This window comes from Argopecten irradians, chromosome 12 (genome assembly GCF_041381155.1).
Source record: "Argopecten irradians isolate NY chromosome 12, Ai_NY, whole genome shotgun sequence".
NCBI lineage: Eukaryota > Metazoa > Mollusca > Bivalvia > Pectinida > Pectinidae > Argopecten > Argopecten irradians.
This window is the reverse complement of record NC_091145.1, coordinates 36,933,940-36,954,187: the sequence shown is the minus strand read 5'-3', so window position 1 is coordinate 36,954,187 and position 20,248 is coordinate 36,933,940. Positions and strand designations below refer to the sequence as shown.

Sequence of the window (20,248 nt, the reverse complement as noted above, 5' to 3'; positions counted from 1 at the left end):
TATTGGGTCTTCATATTAGCATTAATCTATGCCTAGTTTTTGCAGCAGATTTTGTATATATAATTCCACAAAACTTTACTTTTGATCTGTAATTTGTTAGAGAGTTTTAACTTTTGAAACGTATGCATATTCTGAGAGAACATGAAGTTTTGATTTCCCCTATTAGTCTTTGGATATGTGGTAATTGTACCAGTGTTTATAAATCAACAATCCACCATGATGAATGTATGTACCTATCAACAATACACCATGATGAGTATATATACCTGTCATTTAACGTATTACAGTTACATAGTTATCACTTCCTACGTAGGTGTCGGTTGGACATATCGTACCAGGGGGCGCTGCTGATGTGGATGGAAGGTTACGCACCGGTGACGAAATCACTCATGTGGATAATTTCTGTGTGGTGAACTGTTCACATCACCAGGTTGTTCAGCTGATGAGTCGGGCGGGGAGTGGGGGACGAGTATCATTGAGTATACGGAGACCAATGAACCCACACAGTGGTAAGTCTAACTAATGTGTTCATGGATCATTATCATCAATACATTACCTGATGTTATATATATTTACACTTATTTCAGGTAAAAATACTATAACTTTATTTCCTCTCTCAAAAATCACAGGTGATCACCATGGAAACGCAGCAGATACTTACCCGTATGAGGTGACAGTTACTCGGCGACCGACAGAAGGGTTTGGTTTTGTTATCATTTCATCTGTAACCAAATCAGGGTCGACCATAGGTGAGTTCATCGGTACGTGTCACTCACAGGCTTGGTATAGTGTTGGTTGTCACAGGTATCAGGGTTCATCACAGTATAGAGGGGAGGGGGTGGGGATCGTCACAGTATAGAGGGGGGGGGGTGGGGATTGTCACAGTATAGAGGGGAGGGGGTGGGGATTGTCACAGTATAGAGGGGAGGGGGTGGGGATCGTCACAGTATAGAGGGGAGGGGGTGGGGATCGTCACAGTATAGAGGGGAGGGGGTGAGGATTGTCACAGTATAGAGGGGAGGGGGTTGGGATTGTCACAGTATAGAGGGGAGGGGTTGGGGATGGTCACAGTATAGAGGGGAGGGGTGGGGATCGTCACAGTATAGAGAGGGGAGGGGATGGGGATCATCACAGTATAGATGGAAGGGGGTGGGGATCGTCACAGTATAGAGGGGTGGGGATTGTCACAGTATAGAGGGGAGGGGGTGGGGATTGTCACAGTATAGAGGGGAGGGGTGGGGATCGTCACAGTATAGAGGGGAAGGGGAGGGATCGTCACAGTATAGAGGGGAGGGGGTGAGGATCGTCACAGTATAGAGGGGAGGGGGTTGGGATCGTCACAGTATAGAGGGGAGGGGTTGGGGATGGTCACAGTATAGAGGGGAGGGGGTGGGGATCGTCACAGTATAGAGGGGAGGGGATGGGGATCATCAAAGTATAGATGGAAGGGGGTGGGGATCGTCACAGTATAAAGGGGCTAGTTTATGGTGAAGGGGCTGGAAATAAGGTAAGAATGAATGAAAATCAGTCATAAGCACCACACAAGAGAGTTATTAGTAGTACTAAAATGTAAGTACGTCTCTGAAGAAAAGAAATCTCAACAATTTTCTTAAACTGAACCAAACCTTTTAATTTTGAGAATAATGGATTTGATCATAATTGGGGTGTGAAATCTAATCTAATATAATATAGGATTGACATTTAGGGAATTCTGTGACGAACCCTGTACTTGTTTGTTGTTTTGTATTTTGGATTTTGTTGCACGATTTATGCACTAAATAAATTTTCTTTTTTTTTTATTTGCTTTAACTCATTACAATATAGATATCTTTCATACATATTTCATTTCCTGGGTTACTACCTATGATCTACTCATTAAGATGTTGATGGCTTTTCTGTATAGTATACACTGTTTGGTGGATGTTTTGTTTCTTTTGATTGTGAAATATTACATCCTTTACTTTATCTACTGCTATCCTTGAGGAAGGTCAAAACTAGGACAATTTCTAGGTCTAGAGTATGGCATGATCAAGGTTGTAAAATAATCTAAACAGCTTAATAAAAAGAAGCAGATTGAAAAGGATAATCAGTATTAGACATTCATGGTTTGTGTTGTCGGTTTCCTTGGCAACATCCTACTAAGCTTACTTTTTGGTGGGTTATTACAACTAACTAATCTTTCTCATCTAACAATTACATTTCCCCCATATTTCTCTTACATTTGTAAGCAAGTAATATTAACTTAATTGTAAGTAAGGCTAACTAGTATTATTTCTTAACATTGAGTCGAATGCCTAACAAAACACATACAATATGTGGTAGAATGAGAATATTCAATGTATTCCAGGGCTGATAGTAGTTACCAACAAAAACATCTCTGTTATGACTATTAGTATCCCAAACTTCCATAAATAAATAATCTTATTACATTTGAGCTTTAAAGGTTTACTTTGTCATGTTAGGTGACTCTAGGTTGTTTAGTACATTGGAAAGTAAAATGATAAAAACTGGCTTAAGATTGGTTAATAATTTCAGACACAGAGGTATGTTGATGTAAACTGAATTTTGATTGGTTAACTCTTTCAGAGACAGGGGTAGTTAAAGACTGTGTGTTGATGTAAACTGACTGTTGATTGGTTAACTCTTTCAGAGACAGGGGTAGTTAAGGACTGGTTAGATAGAAAAAATCAATACCCATGGATTGGTGAGATATTGCTTCTGTCTGCATCCCCATACATGATTTGTTATACCCTCCTTGATTGGTCAGTTTATGGAATGTGTTACACCTTCCCTGATTGGTCAGGTTATGGAATGTGACATGCTTGCTGTAGATATTGAATGTTGTACCACACTGGTGAGTGATGATGTATCGGTTGTAGGCGAGTGAGGTTATATATCTGGTGATGATTGTTACAGTAGAAAGATTGCATGTTTGATCTGGATGCCATGTCAATGTTTGTATTGAGTGAGAAGTAAAATAGAGCGATAAAACATCAATCATATCCCTTGCATACAAATCACACACTGCTGAGGAACTTGAGACTACAGTTGCTCTATATCTGATACATCTATTATATCATTTGACAAAGAAAAGGTCATTAAGCCAAATCTTTTGCACTGATGACTATGATTGTACACCCCAAATCAATATATATATATATATATATATAATATCATAATAATATCATACTGTGATATACTTTGCATGTTACCATATAGTCACAAAGTGTTTGATGTAGAGGCTGATATTGAGTGAAGGCAGACAACTGAATTGTAAAACCTAGAAGTACTGAGCATCAGACTGTATTGATTGTGTGTGTGGTGCCCAGCACAAGCCTACCCGACCCCGATACACATACCCCTAACATTATCACAACATCTCCTTGGCTTCATGCTTCATGTCAATGACCTGATATATAATTCACTTTTTACCCCACTTCCAGTTTTTTTCTCCCAACAATTATAAATTGGAAATGTAAATTATGGATATTACTATAATGAAAATGTTTTGTAACTGCTGGTTTGATATTCAATAATAAACTGAAGAAAAGCATGATTTTGTACCTCCACAAATATATTGTTAAAACAGTGTAGAATGTATTATCACAAAGAGTTATCTCCCCTGTTGTAGTGTATGAATGTATAGTTCTGTGTGACTGATATTTGTATGGAATGTTTTATATACTCTCACTAATAAGTTCTGTGTGACTGATATTTGTATGGAATGTTTTATATACTCTCACTAATAAACAATATGTAGTACATTTATATATAACTACTGGAATATACTATAAATTTTAATTAAGGTACATCACAGTATTCTTTTTTCCACCAAGAATACATCTTTGAATCAATATACCAGGTAGTACTTTAAGAAAATGTCATGCAATATTATCCACTCTAGTTTTTTTGTTTACTATATCATCTAAACACCCAAATCATCATCAATCTAATTTGGCTGATGTGATTAGGAACTTGGTACATTTATATTATAATATCTTTGTAGGTCGTATATTAGAGAACAGTCCAGCAGAGCGGTGTGGTCAGCTTCACGTCGGAGATCGTATTCTGGCGGTCAACAATGTGGATATCTCACACATGCATCATGAAGACATAGTCAATATCATCAAAGAGGCTGGACTAGCTGTCACACTCACCGTGGGGTCACCACAAGGTAAGGTCACAATGTATAGGTAAAGGTTAAGGTCACAAAGTATAGGTAAAGGTTAAGGTCACAATGCATAGGTAAAGGTTAAGGTCACAATGTATAGGTAAAGGTTAAGGTCACAATGTATAGGTAAAGGTTAAGGTCACAATGTATAGGTAAAGGTTAAGGTCACAATGTATAGGTAAAGGTTAAGGTCACAATGTATAGGTAAATGTGAAGGTCACAATGTATAGGTAAAGGTTAAGGTCACAATGTATAGGTAACACAGGTAAGGTATAGGTAAAGGTTAAGGTCACAATGTATAGGTAAATGTTAAGGTCACAATGTATAGGTAAAGGTTAAGGTCACAATGTATAGGTAAAGGTTAAGGTCACAATGTATAGGTAAATGTGAAGGTCACAATGTATAGGTAAAGGTTAAGGTCACAATGTATAGGTAAAGGTTAAGGTCACAATGTATAGGTAAAGGTTAAGGTCACAATGTATAGGTAAAGGTTAAGGTCACAATGTATAGGTAAAGGTTAAGGTCACAATGTATAGGTAAATGTGAAGGTCACAATGTATAGGTAAAGGTTAAGGTAAAGGTTAAGGTCACAATGTATATAGGTAAAGGTTAAGGTCACAATGTATAGGTAAAGGTTAAGGTCACAATGTATAGGTAAAGGTTAAGGTCACAATGTATAGTAAAGGTTAAGGTCACAATGTATAGTAAAGGTTAAGGTCACAATGTATAGGTAAGGGTTAAGGTCACAATGTATAGGTAAGGGTTAAGGTCACAATGTATAGGTAAGGGTTAAGGTCACAATGTATAGGTAAGGGTTAAGGTCACAATGTATAGGTAAATGTTAAGGTCACAATGTATAGTAAAGGTTAAGGTCACAATGTGTAGGTAAGGGTTAAGGTCACAATGTATAGGTAAATGTTAAGGTCACAATGTATAGTAAAGGTTAAGGTCACAATGTATAGGTAAGGGTTAAGGTCACAATGTATAGGTAAGGGTTAAGGTCACAATGTATAGGTAAAGGTTAAGGTCACAATGTATAGGTAAGGTAAGGTACAATGTATAGGTAAATGTTAAGGTCACAATGTATAGGTAAAGGTTAAGGTCACAATGTATAGGTAAGGGTTAAGGTCACAATGTATAGGTAAATGTTAAGGTCACAATGTATAGTAAAGGTTAAGGTCACAATGTATAGGTAAGGGTTAAGGTCACAATGTATAGGTAAATGTTAAGGTCACAATGTATAGTAAAGGTTAAGGTCACAATGTATAGGTAAGGGTTAAGGTCACAATGTATAGGTAAGGGTTAAAGTCACAATGTATAGGTAAAGGTTAAGGTCACAATGTGTAGGTAAGGGTTAAGATCACAATGTATAGGTAAGGGTTAAGGTCATAAATTGTATTTCACCCAAATACAAGATGTAGGTCAGTTTTATATATCAGGCAATTCATATTGAGTAATTATTTTACTACACATAAAAAAATAAGCGATTAGTTTTGATTAGGTCCTTTGTACTGATTAGATTCAATCTGGTAAATTTTGTTGTGTATATATCATAAGCCTTTAGGATAGTTATGAATTTAAGGAGAGTCGTTTATATATTCTTAGATAGCAAGAAGTGTGAACTTAAACTGGTTCAAAATTAGTAAATGAATTATTGCTGGGTTATGTGTTTCAGATGATAACTCCAGCACAGCATCCACGTCACAAAGAGTAAGTATGGCTCTACATTTTTGTCGTCTCTTTCCTTTCCTTACAGATACCTTTATCTTAACATTGATTATGATGTAGATGTTAGTATTATTTGGTGGTCTTCATTTACTTGGCATTCAAAATGTTCATGTGTTTGTTCATGGTTCTCCCAGTATTGAGTATATTGTAGAATTTTCCATGTTATAAAGGCCTCCATTTGTCCACTATACATTTGTTTGGATTCTCTGACTTATCTTCCAGAGTTCACAAGGTTCTATGGTAAACGCAATGGCTTTTCCTGCTGTTGGTGAGAATGAATTACGAAGGTAAATTCTTTTTTTTCTATTGTTGGTAAAAATACCAAAGAATAACATTCAGTAAACATAATTATTTTGAAGAAATCAAAATTTAGCACAAAAGCAATGTTGAACATGTTAGTGCAATGACGAATTTGCGCTACTGTCATAATGACTATACAGTAAAACAAATATGTAACTTTTAGAACGCGACAATCGCTTTCAATGAATTCGTTTTCATTCCCAATCAATGCTCTTAAAAGATATCTGGAATAAGTGTATAATGAACTATGCTTATAACGAAGTGATTTCAATGGTCCCTGGAGATTTGTTATAAATGTGTATTACTATACAAGCATTCAGTTCGAACAATCCTATTATAGCAGAGCAATTTTACTGTGAAAGGTGCTAAAATAATGTTACTGCTAAACTATGTTTGCTTACAGTACCTCTTATTTATATTAAATAAGAATATATCTCCCAGGTCCTGATACAAATTATCATACCTGTAGATTGTTTTAATTAAAAATATATCTCCTAGGCACTGATCACGATACCTTACGCCTGTAAATTGTGTGGATTAAGAATAAATCTCAAACATATTTATATGATTATCACACCTGTAAATTATTTGTTTATTAAAATTTGACCTCCTAGGGACTGATACGATTATTTGATATTTTACAGAAATGCTCCCCCAGCTGAGAGGTTGAAGGAAATGGCAAGACAGCGTAGCTTTCCTAACAACCCTCATGTATGTTGACTGGTATAACCATGACAACAGTTTTCAGCTAAGAAATTCATAGCATTTCATCTTTAAAACACAACTAGTGGAAACATATCTGACTGTGATTTGGTTAAATTTAACTTTTATAAGATTAGTATATCAATGTGTATATTGTAAAGTTTGTAAAAGACAACTTAATTTGAAATCTATGTAAACTTCAGTCTTTCCTTGAAATATATGCAAACTTATGTGCAAAGTCCTTGGTAGTTGCTCGATTAAATTGATATATTGTTTGAGAATAGAGTACAATCTGAGCTATATACCTGCCCACACATAATTTAAACATTTACAATGACCTCACAGAGTCCAGATGATGAGGAGCTGTATACAGTAGAGCTCCCTCGGGGGTCACGAGGATTTGGGTTCTCAATCCGAGGTGGACGGGAATTCAACAGTATGCCTCTGTTTGTATTACGGATAGCAGAAGGTGGTTCAGCAGACTTGGATGGAAGATTAAGGGTAATCATTGTTTGGGGGAATTTCTTAGTTTTGTAATGGATGATGTAACAGGTTTGAATAAATTGTGCTTGTTAAATCAAAATTGATATAGAATAAAAAAGTCTTTGGTCTGCATTAGCCCAGTAGTCCCAATACATTTATTGGACTAACTTGTACATCGACCCAAATAAGAAAAAGAAAACAATAATTTAAAAGGATTAAGATTTTGAATTGAAGTGACATTAAAGACTTTTATAATGAGATTGTGAGAAATTAGATATTGTTGATATCTTGAATTTCATGCCATAGATATTATTAGCTCACCTGGCCCGAAGGGCCGGTGAGCTTATGTCATGATGCGGCGTCCGTCGTCCGTCCGTCCGTCGTCCGTCCGTCCGTCCGTCCGTCGTCCGTCTGTCCGTCAACATTTCCTTTAAATCGCTACTAGTCATAGAGTTCTGCATGGATTTTAACCAAATTTGGCCAGAAACATCCTTGGGGGAAGGGGAACAGAACTTGTATAAATTTTGGCTCTGACCCCCCGGGGACAGGAGGGGCGGGGCCCAATAGGGGAAATTGAGGTAAATCCTATAAATCGCTACTTGTCCTAGAGTTCTGCATGGATTGTAACCAAATTTGGCCAGAAACATCCTTGGGGGAAGGGGAATAGAACTTGTATAAATTTTGGCTCTGACCCCCTGGGGACAGGAGGGGCGGGGCCCAATAGGGGAAATTTAGGTAAATCCTATAAATCGCTACTTGTTCTAGAGTTCTGCATGGATTATAACCAAATTTGGCCAGAAACATCCTAGGGGGAAGGGGAACAGAACTTGTATAAATTATTGCTCTGACCCCCTGGGGACAGGAGGGGTGGGGCCCAATAGGGGAAATAAAGGTAAATCCTATAAATCGCTACTTGTCCTAGAGTTCTGCATGGATTTTAACCAAATTTGGTCACAAACGTTCTTGGGAGAAGGGGAACAGGACTTGTATAAATTTTGGCTCTGCCCCCCCCTTGGGCAGGAGGGGGGCCCAATAGGGGAATTTGAGGTAAATCCTATAAATCGCTACTTGTCCTAGAGTTCTGCATGGATTGTAACCAAATTTGGCCAGAAACATCCTTGGGGGAAGGGGAATAGAACTTGTATAAATTTTGGCTCTGACCCCCTGGGGGCAGGAGGGGCGGGGCCCAATAGGGAAATTTAGGTAAATCCTATAAATCGCTACTAGTCTTAGAGTTCTGCTTGGATTTTAACCAAATTTGGCCCAGAAACATCCTTGGGGTTAACAGAATTCCTATAATTTTTGGCTCTGACCCCCTTGAGCAGAAAGAGTGGGGCCCAATAGGGGAATTAGAGGTAAATATTCAAATTCCTTCAGAAAAGAAACAATGAACCTTACTAGGCATTACAAACCAGGTGAGCGATACAGGCCCTCTGGGCCTCTTGTTGTAAATATTCCAGTCCATTCCAGATTATAGAGGTATTCCCTTTTGGGTAGATATCAGTTGTGACGTCATTGACTTATGGGCAAATATGATGTTGTTTTCTCTGAAAAATATGACTTAACACTTGTACCCATAAGAACAGGACGTAACAATTAATGCCTACCTTCAAAGGTAGATGACTTTGTAATATGCATATACAGAATACACTATTTTATTTGTTGGTGATCAGATTTGGTTACTAATTTCAGTTTTTTCTTTATTTTACAGGTTGGGGATCAGATTCTTGAGATCAACAACTGTAGGACAGAAAGTATGAACCATTCTGAAGCCATAGACATCATACAAAATGGTGGTCCTACCGTACGGTTATTTGTGAAGAGGACCGGCAAACTGCCTCCCAGCTTTGGTAGGTTTCTTTAGTCTAAAGCTGTTATCAGGACCTGGTGTGATTTCCGTATTTAATGACCCTTGACCTTTTAACGTCTGTATTGGGGAGGGAGTTTCTGTATATGTTGATATAGATTTATGTAACAGATGCTTTGTGTGAAGTATTTTACTGATTTTTAAGTAGTTCTGTTTTCCTTTCCAGAGCCCAGTAATCAGATGGGTGGTCGTTACACAAACCAGGGGGTCCCAATGGCCAATGGTCCGATAGGTCAGAGTTCACCGTACCTAGGCAGGAGGAATCTGGATCTACGAGATGAACAGATGTTTTATAACAATTACCAAGGTGGAAAGCAGTACCAGAATTACTGAGGGCACAGAGGCACTATATAACTTTGTCAAGTTCTTAGAGGAAATGGCTTCTCCAAAGGAGGAAATGGTTCTCCAAAGGCTGCCATACAAGAGCCTTTTTCCTTGTGAGCATAGAAGCATGGTCACTTAATACTAGGATTGAGTACCTAGATTGAGTTTAAACGAGGAAAACCATCGGTCTACGGCACAAACAGCCCAGATTGTGCTATAAGTCAGAAGGCCCGGTATCTTCTGTCACCATGGACCATGGGACGCAAGTTTACATGTTAGGGAGGAATTCTATATTGTACGTTGGTTTATGTGAGCTATTAGTAAGGAACCTCACAAGAATTCTCTGAAAATAACTTTTAAGTTATGTCTGTAAATGAAAAGTTGAAGAGTAATTAGAAAGTCACAAAGAAATCAGGAATGCCGTCAGTAAGCCATAGACTTGAGTGAAACTGCCTGCTCTAAGGGTAGACACAATCAGGAGTATTATCTATGAAATATATTACTGTACTAGTTTATTTAGAACATGCCATACATTACCAAGATAACTGTAGACATATTGAAAAATTCACAGTGTATTCAAGTGCGGAGAGAATACATTTTAGGTATCTGTTAAAATCATGTCACAGTCCAGAGATGTTTTTGTAAATTCTAAACATTAATAGTGTAGCTTAAAGTCTTTGAATTAGTTATTTTTTTAAAAGCATGTAGTCAAAGTCAATTATTCAAGGATTGATATAGATTGACCATTTTGGTATTTTGAAATCCCTGAATTTGTAGGGAGTTTTCTATTTCTGAAACAAAGACATCTCTGTTATACCAATTGTTTTCAGATTCACTGTAAGACAGTTACAACATACATAGACAGAAAGGATCACAATGTAAATAAACGGTCACAGCTATATCTAAGTTGTTGTTGGTCCTTTGTATCAACAAGTTTTTGGATGAAGGAATATTTTTCATAAAAAAATATTGAGAGAGACTGTTAAAGTATTGAAACAGCTTCATTTACAGCTCTATTTATTGAATATTAACTGGCAGCTTAGTTTAACAATGAAACATAAGTTTATCTTACTCGTAGGTTAGTGAAATCATTATATTGTAAGAAAAAGGTATGTTAAAATCTAATATATAGGTTAGTGAAATCATTATATTGTAAGAAAAAGGGTTGTTAAAATGGAATGTATATCTTTAGTAGTGAAATCAATATTTTGTAAGAAAAGGGTTGTTAAAATCAAATGTATATGTTAGTGAAAGGTATATTTGCAATATTCTGCTATTTAAACATATCACATCAGTAGAATATATTACTATGATATATATTCTGTCTATTTTGTTATGGTTGTAGATTGAAATTGAAAGTGATTTGTATTGTCTAATTTAAGCACCAGAATGGATACACTCAAAGAATTTGTCTGCTATGTAGTCCAGATTGATTGGCTGCAGGCGTAGGTTTGCTATGCAATTTTAAGTACCTAGTACAAACATTTCTAAGGTAAAAATCTTTTCAATGATGTCTTTAGATATGAACGTGAACATGGATGGTGACAAGTATTTCTGAATTCTTTTAAGATAAATTCACATTTAGGTTTTGACAAATCTAATACATGAACCTCTTGATGAAATCAAGAGAAAGATAAAATTGAAATTCAAGTAATCTGTATGTCGTAAATAGTCCATCTTAATGTGAGTTTTAAACTGTTAGATGATATTTATGCAAAAATTACATTCAATTGGAGTTATTTCAAGTTAATAGTTATACATGAAGTAAAGCATTCTGTGAAATCTATAGCTGTGAGATTTAAATACCACTACTGTACTGTACATCTCTATGTGATAGAAATGGGGTTCTCTATGCATTTGTGGTACTACTGTAGGTCCATACATATCAGAAAACTAATTGACTTGTTTAAGCAGACTGCCAGATACATGTATCTAAATCCAGATAAAATGTAACTATCCTGTACACGACTTGTGTCCTATAGTATACTGATCAGCCAACTTCTTTGTGCATGGAAACTTTATGATTATCAAAATGTTGTCTAAAGCAGGTGAAAGAATATAACTTCTTAATATTATTAATGTTACTGGAGATACAAAGATTAAGATCATTTTTTTGAAGGAAGATTAACCACCAAAATTATATGGATTATATTTTGCTTAAAGATGCTCCACTGCTGACAAATGGTATTTTTACTCTATCAAAAACAGCAGCAGACGATTTAGTATTTTTCTTTAGTTACAAAAGTTACTTACTTTACACCATAACCACCATTGAAAAGTTTGAGCTTCTAATTTTACGTCAAGATAAAAATATTAAAAATAATTAATTGCATCCCGAAAAAATTCCATGGCACTATGTCCTATATGGAATGAAGTACTGATTGCACATGCACCAAAAACAAAATGAATTATTTAATATTATTTTTTTGTGTTAATTAGACATATATATACACAATTAAACACCAATTACTGTTCAAATGATGAGTGTCATCTATGCTCTGTCAACGGTGGAGCATCTTTAATCGATACGTGATGTTGTTATACATCGCTCTATACAAAATAGTGTTAAGTCACACTAATAAGATTCGGTAAGCTGCATTCATGTTGGTTGATAACATTATACATATTAGTAGGTTACATATCACTGGTAACACACGCCCACTCTAATGTAAGATCCTCATGTGTGAGTATGTACAGCAGTTGTGATGATACAAAAAGTAAACTCCAACAGTCATTCTAGTCCATTTGATATCAATAGTTTAAACTTTTAGGGTTAAATTTGTAGATATGATACACCTGTATCAAGAACTTTCCAGTAGTATATTTAAGCTAGGTAAACACTAGCTCCAGATTGGTTATACACAGCGAATCAGATGGAACATATCCTTCCTGGCTAGGAACAAAGGATTGAAAAACTAAACGTCTTTCACTCAACATTTGATATTTTTATCGTGGGTTGTAATGCAATTGTGATTAATCCTACAATATATGTATTCGTGATTTTTTGGTTGATTATGCAGAGCCAGTATTTACTTTCTTTTTAAGTTAAATTTTACAATGTGTGTTTCATCCGCATGTTTTGTCTGACGTTTATTCCATGAAAAAGTGTTTAAATATTAATTTGTATACTAAACCTGGTGTGCAACATAGGTCTTAGAATCAATGTCCAATCATAGGTGTACAACAGCACACTGGATTTTAGTAATATATCCAATGATGTTTGATGTGGGATTGTATATTCCTGGTTACAATAAAAAGGGGGGAGTGACGACCTTAGGTATACAGTTACACCTTGTTTACTTGTATAAATGGAAGATCCAAGATTCAAGTATACTCAATTTGAATTTTTGAATTCACTAAGTTTGATTTGATAAGGTTGTTTTTTTTTTGTTAAAAAATTTCCCAAACAGATAAATCCATTACAGCACAAACACTGTGTGACATAGTACATCTGTATATAAAGCTGATTTAAACATTTGACAAGGCGTACGGATGAAACCCATTGTAGGTTTGTACAGCTGTACTTTGTAGTGAGCATGTATTGTCTGTGATCAAACAGTATTTTGAAATTATCTTTACATTGTAAAACAAATGACTCACATTTTTTGGTCAATCAATTTTTTGGTAGTTAGTTGTTTCGCTGTGAGTAATGTATACCATGTTTAGTAAGTACGCGGTGAGATCTAGGCTATCTGGCCGATTGTGATATCAGTGATACGCTCACTGGTCTTGTGATATAATTATATTCTTGCCACGGTTCACCATTGCAGTAGAGTTAGCGGTCAGTACGAGGTAATTAGTACCGACGTGTATATATCTGCTATAGTTTTGTAGACATAGAGAAAGTAACATAGTTAGAGATATGGACCAAACCAAAACCACTGGTTACTTACCATGGGTCGTACTAAGGCAAGGAAATACCTTCCATAATTAAGTGTACTGACTTGTATATTTAAATATTTTGGAATGGTTTGTTCAAAGTAATGTTTCATGAAAACTTTTCTTATGTTATAAAATACTCATTAATTTTATGAATATACTTTGCCCCAATTTTGAAAAAAATGTGTATCACTTGTGTACATATTTTTGGTATTCTGATGACCTCCCATTGACATTAGTACCATAGTATGAAAATTGTTAAGCTTTCTACCAAAACATTTGGTGACATTATTTCTTTAGCTTGTGTACCAATATTTGGTATAGTGCATATCTACAAAGTATGTGTTTTCAAAAAGTACTGGCGTCTGATAGTCGTTGATTTATATAGTGACATGGAATCATTGCGTCCACGAATCTGATCTGTCCACCTCTACATGAGCTATTTGTACTGTTTAATCATAGCTTGTATGATTCAGTTGTGTTGTTGATATTTACTAAGGATGTTTGTGATCAGATGTTTTAGGGATTTGGAGGCTCGTTATTCAATATTCTGTTAAATGTAACAACAGAAAAGAGCAAAAATCTGCTATTAAATGAAACAAAAATAATTTTAGTATTTATGAATGAACTTTATTAATCAAGTTTTATGTAAACTAGACCTTTGGTAATGCAGTATATAGGGATATTATCTTATGAGAAACTACACAAGTTTATAGAACATGTTTTTCATAGATTAAACAGCAGTAATGCTGCTGTGGATACTGGAGTAGATGCAAGTGTGAATGTATTCTGTTAAGTAATTATTTTTGCTGGAGAACAAGTGCTGTGCAAATGTTAAGATGTTCATTGATTAAGTGTAATTTTATGCTTAGTACATTATGACATGTACATTTACTTCTCATCACTGTATAAATGTATAGCACTCATAATCACCCCTCCATCTTAACTCTATTTTTATACACCCTGTATATAACTTGTGTAAATATCAGTTTTATCAGCCATCACGGTATCAGAAAAACTTTGCAGTGGAAGTTTTTTCCCCATATTGTATCAATTTTTGTATCACATCATATATGTAGCTATCATATATCATATGAAGATGCTCATTTTCAACATCAATATCCTTATCATCTGTTGTCATACTTATTTAAGACTACATTTCCCCATCATATTTAAATATATACCTAGTTTATTTATGCATGTATTGAATGCACTTAAGTAATTTATTAAAGAAATTCAAATCAAGATTAATTTTTATTTAGTACTTTAAAAATCATATATGGCACATTGTTGTAAGAAATTGGATATGTATTTTAAATTTTTATTATTTTCAGCAATTAAATGTTTTAATCAGGAAGAAAAATATTCAAAAGTATTCATAGAGATTCAATATTTTATCTAGTTATTAATCTAAAGAAAATTGGAAAATTACCATTTAACTTATATAATTATCAATACATGTAATTGAAACAAATTATTAACAGAAAAATATAAAAGATAATGTTGCAATATTTCAAATGCCGCTTAGATTTTGCTTTTTTTGATAAACATTACACAGCTGACATGAGAATCTGGCATTTACTAGTAGTACTGTTTCCAGCCAGAGAGTGTCTCACTGTTGTAGTCAAGAGTATACGCAAAATAACACATACAGTGTTGTGCATTTAATAAATTCATAGATATTTTACAAAGTGATGTTATTTTGAGAAATTCACATGTTAGTCCTAGAAATCGCCCATTGTTTAAGACTGTACATAACTATCATCATGTTGACTTGGAACATTTTTGTATATGTACAGAAAACCTATAATAAAGTTACAGAAAACCTATAATAAAAGAATTTCGCCCATGTTTACATTGAACAGGGTTTTCTGATTTTCTCTTGTTTTGTTGACGATATATTTGTGGGATACATGTTTTTGAAATTTCCGCCCAACTGCCCAAGATCAATTTTGATGCAACCAATTTTTCGTACATGTTATTTATGTACATCTCTACACTGTATACCTGTAAGGATCATTGCCACCAATCTTGTCCTGATACAGTTTATGTACATCTCTACACTGTATACCTGTAAGGATCATTGCCACCAATCTTGTCCTGATACAGTTTATGTACATCTCTACACTGTATACCTGTAAGGATCATTGCCACCAATCTTGTCCTGATACAGTTTATGTACATCTCTACACTGTATACCTGTAAGGATCATTGCCACCAATCTTGTCCTGATACAGTTTATGTACATCTCTACACTGTATACCTGTAAGGATCATTGCCACCAATCTTGTCCTGATACAGTTTATGTACATCTCTACACTGTATACCTGTAAGGATCATTGCCACCAATCTTGTCCTGATACAGTTTATGTACATCTCTACACTGTATACCTGTAAGGATCATTGCCACCAATCTTGTCCTGATACAGTTTATGTACATCTCTACACTGTATACCTGTAAGGATCATTGCCACCAATCTTGTCCTGATACAGTTTATGTACATCTCTACACTGTATACCTGTAAGGATCATTGCCACCAATCTTGTCCTGATACAGTTTATGTACATCTCTACACTGTATACCTGTAAGGATCATTGCCACCAATCTTGTCCTGATACAGTTTATGTACATCTCTACACTGTATACCTGTAAGGATCATTGCCACCAATCTTGTCCTGATACAGTTTATGTACATCTCTACACTGTATACCTGTAAGGATCATTGCCACCAATCTTGTCCTGATACAGTTTATGTACATCTCTACACTGTATACCTGTAAGGATCATTGCCACCAATCTTGTCCTGATACAGTTTATGTACATCTCTACACTGTATACCTGTAAGGATCATTGCCACCAATCTTGTCCTGATATGTACATCTCTACACTGTATACCTGTAAGGATCATTGCCACCAATCTTGTCCTGATACAGTTTATGTACATCTCTACACTGTATACCTGTAAGGATCATTGCCACCAATCTTGTCCTGATACAGTTTATGTACATCTCTACACTGTATACCTGTAAGGATCATTGCCACCAATCTTGTCCTGATACAGTTTATGTACATCTCTACACTGTATACCTGTAAGGATCATTGCCACCAATCTTGTCCTGATACAGTTTATGTACATCTCTACACTGTATACCTGTAAGGATCATTGCCACCAATCTTGTCCTGATACAGTTTATGTACATCTCTACACTGTATACCTGTAAGGATCATTGCCACCAATCTTGTCCTGATACAGTTTATGTACATCTCTACACTGTATACCTGTAAGGATCATTGCCACCAATCTTGTCCTGATACAGTTTATGTACATCTCTACACTGTATACCTGTAAGGATCATTGCCACCAATCTTGTCCTGATACAGTTTATGTACATCTCTACACTGTATACCTGTAAGGATCATTGCCACCAATCTTGTCCTGATACAGTTTATGTACATCTCTACACTGTATACCTGTAAGGATCATTGCCACCAATCTTGTCCTGATACAGTTTATGTACATCTCTACACTGTATACCTGTAAGGATCATTGCCACCAATCTTGTCCTGATACAGTTTATGTACATCTCTACACTGTATACCTGTAAGGATCATTGCCACCAATCTTGTCCTGATACAGTTTATGTACATCTCTACACTGTATACCTGTAAGGATCATTGCCACCAATCTTGTCCTGATACAGTTTATGTACATCTCTACACTGTATACCTGTAAGGATCATTGCCACCAATCTTGTCCTGAACAGTTATGTACATCTCTACACTGTATACCTGTAAGATCATTGCCACCCTGATACAGTTTATGTACACTCTACACTGTATACCTGTAAGGATCATTGCCACCAATCTTGTCCTGATACAGTTTATGTACATCTCTACACTGTATACCTGTAAGGATCATTGCCACCATCTTGTCCTGATACAGTTTATGTACATCTCTACACTGTATACCTGTAAGGATCATTGCCACCAATCTTGTCCTGATACAGTTTATGTACATCTCTACACTGTATACCTGTAAGGATCATTGCCACCAATCTTGTCCTGATACAGTTTATGTACATCTCTACACTGTATACCTGTAAGGATCATTGCCACCAATCTTGTCCTGATACAGTTTATGTACATCTCTACACTGTATACCTGTAAGGATCATTGCCACCAATCTTGTCCTGATACAGTTTATGTACATCTCTACACTGTATACCTGTAAGGATCATTGCCACCAATCTTGTCCTGATATGTACATCTCTACACTGTATACCTGTAAGGATCATTGCCACCAATCTTGTCCTGATACAGTTTATGTACATCTCTACACTGTATACCTGTAAGGATCATTGCCACCAATCTTGTCCTGATACAGTTTATGTACATCTCTACACTGTATACCTGTAAGGATCATTGCCACCAATCTTGTCCTGATACAGTTTATGTACATCTCTACACTGTATACCTGTAAGGATCATTGCCACCAATCTTGTCCTGATACAGTTTATGTACATCTCTACACTGTATACCTGTAAGGATCATTGCCACCTATCTTGTCCTGATACAGTTTATGTACATCTCTACACTGTATACCTGTAAGGATCATTGCCACCAATCTTGTCCTGATACAGTTTATGTACATCTCTACACTGTATACCTGTAAGGATCATTGCCACCAATCTTGTCCTGATACAGTTTATGTACATCTCTACACTGTATACCTGTAAGGATCATTGCCACCAATCTTGTCCTGATACAGTTTATGTACATCTCTACACTGTATACCTGTAAGGATCATTGCCACCAATCTTGTCCTGATACAGTTTATGTACATCTCTACACTGTATACCTGTAAGGATCATTGCCACCAATCTTGTCCTGATACAGTTTATGTACATCTCTACACTGTATACCTGTAAGGATCATTGCCACCAATCTTGTCCTGATACAGTTTATGTACATCTCTACACTGTATACCTGTAAGGATCATTGCCACCAATCTTGTCCTGATACAGTTTATGTACATCTCTACACTGTATACCTGTAAGGATCATTGCCACCAATCTTGTCCTGATACAGTTTATGTACATCTCTACACTGTATACCTGTAAGGATCATTGCCACCAATCTTGTCCTGATACAGTTTTATGTACATCTCTACACTGTATACCTGTAAGGATCATTGCCACCAATCTTGTCCTGATACAGTTTATGTACATCTCTACACTGTATACCTGTAAGGATCATTGCCACCAATCTTGTCCTGATACAGTTTATGTACATCTCTACACTGTATACCTTACTGTAAGATCATTGTCCACACCCTGTAATCTTGTCCATGAATATGTACATCTCTACACTGTATACCTGTAAGGATCATTGCCACCAATCTTGTCCTGATACAGTTTATGTACATCTCTACACTGTATACAAGGATCATTGCCACCATCTTGTCCTGATACATGTACATCTCTACACTGTATACCTGTAAGGATCATTGCCACCAATCTTGTCCTGATACAGTTTATGTACATCTCTACACTGTATACCTGTAAGGATCATTTGCCACCAATCTTGTCCTGATACAGTTTATGTACATCTCTACACTGTATACCTGTAAGGATCATTGCCACCAATCTTGTCCTGATACAGTTTTATGTACATCTCTACACTGTATACCTGTAAGGATCATTGCCACCAATCTTGTCCTGATACAGTTTATGTACATCTCTACACTGTATACCTGTAAGGATCATTGCCACCAATCTTGTCCTGATACAGTTTATGTACATCTCTACACTGTATACCTGTAAGGATCATTGCCACCAAGTTTCGTTCAAATCTCTTCAGTAGTTGAGGAAAGTTGTTACTACCCAGGGGGACCCTATAATAGTCTGTTCATCCATGAATCATATTGATGCAGGTTGATTGGTATAAGTGTTTGTTTGTTTGAGTTTTACGGCCGTATAGTTGGGCGAGAAGTAACTTCAACTGCCTAAACATCAAATATTTCCAAATTTTGTGGAAATAAGTGTGGGGGGGGGGGGGGGGGGGGAAGGAAAAATGGGATGGCTAAAAACATGACTTGAAAAGCTCTCTCATATTCCCAAATGATGCATACATAATCCAAAGTTTTTGTTTTATTCTGCTTGATATCCTTTTTAAGGCCCACTACCTTTCCGAAATGTCTTCTAATTTTTAAAATTGGAATGTAAAACGAGATCAATAATTTTGTAGAGTCACAAAAGTTGATACTTCACTCATAATCATCATCTGAAAAAAATAATTGAAATAAATAAAATGTTTATTTTCATAATGCAGGTCATCTTATGTTTCCTGTCGTCATCCTAAATACCACACGGTAGTTGATTATCACTGTGCCAGACAGCAAAACAGAGAAATTAATTTTCACAGTTATCATATATTACAAAGGAAATCTTGCATATGATAAGTGTTGTTACCTCGTCTTAAGGCCAACAATATGTATTTTCTTTATGTTATTAATGTTTTAAAGATAGTGGACCTTTAACAGCTATGGTTATTTATTGATGGCTTCTTGTGTATCTTGTGACATTTGACTCTCCTTCCTATAGCTGGGTCCATATTATAGTGCTATATCAATGAAGCATACTGCCCGATACCAAACAGTACACCCACCTAGTCACAGTGTTCTGAAAACAAGCTTACAGTAAGTGTTGCAAGCAGCGCATGTCCCCTGCTGTCATTAACATTTTCTAATCTATGTTATCTAAGTTATTATTATTCCTTAGTTATGCTATCATTG

General features: G+C 35.9%; 1 protein-coding gene across 10 annotated transcripts in view; it reads left to right on the top strand.

Annotated features, from left to right (window-relative positions):
• LOC138304865 (membrane-associated guanylate kinase, WW and PDZ domain-containing protein 1-like) overlaps positions 1 to 10,476 on the top strand; it is a 75,195-nt gene extending 64,719 nt beyond the window's left edge. For 6 of the 10 annotated variants that reach the window (XM_069245205.1, XM_069245202.1, XM_069245203.1 and 3 more), the window contains 10 exons: positions 314 to 509; positions 630 to 761; positions 2,651 to 2,704; positions 4,007 to 4,174; positions 5,847 to 5,881; positions 6,122 to 6,186; positions 6,844 to 6,910; positions 7,247 to 7,402; positions 9,096 to 9,234; positions 9,418 to 10,476. In XM_069245205.1, coding sequence (XP_069101306.1) covers positions 314 to 509; positions 630 to 761; positions 2,651 to 2,704; positions 4,007 to 4,174; positions 5,847 to 5,881; positions 6,122 to 6,186; positions 6,844 to 6,910; positions 7,247 to 7,402; positions 9,096 to 9,234; positions 9,418 to 9,584 — 1,179 coding nt within the window. In that variant the 3' untranslated portion in view covers positions 9,585 to 10,476. The remainder of the gene's footprint in view (positions 1 to 313; positions 510 to 629; positions 762 to 2,650; positions 2,705 to 4,006; positions 4,175 to 5,846; positions 5,882 to 6,121; positions 6,187 to 6,843; positions 6,911 to 7,246; positions 7,403 to 9,095; positions 9,235 to 9,417) is intronic. The other 4 variants (XM_069245210.1, XM_069245206.1, XM_069245201.1 and 1 more) reach the window with 3 other exon arrangements.
• The last annotated feature ends 9,772 nt before the right edge of the window (positions 10,477 to 20,248 follow it).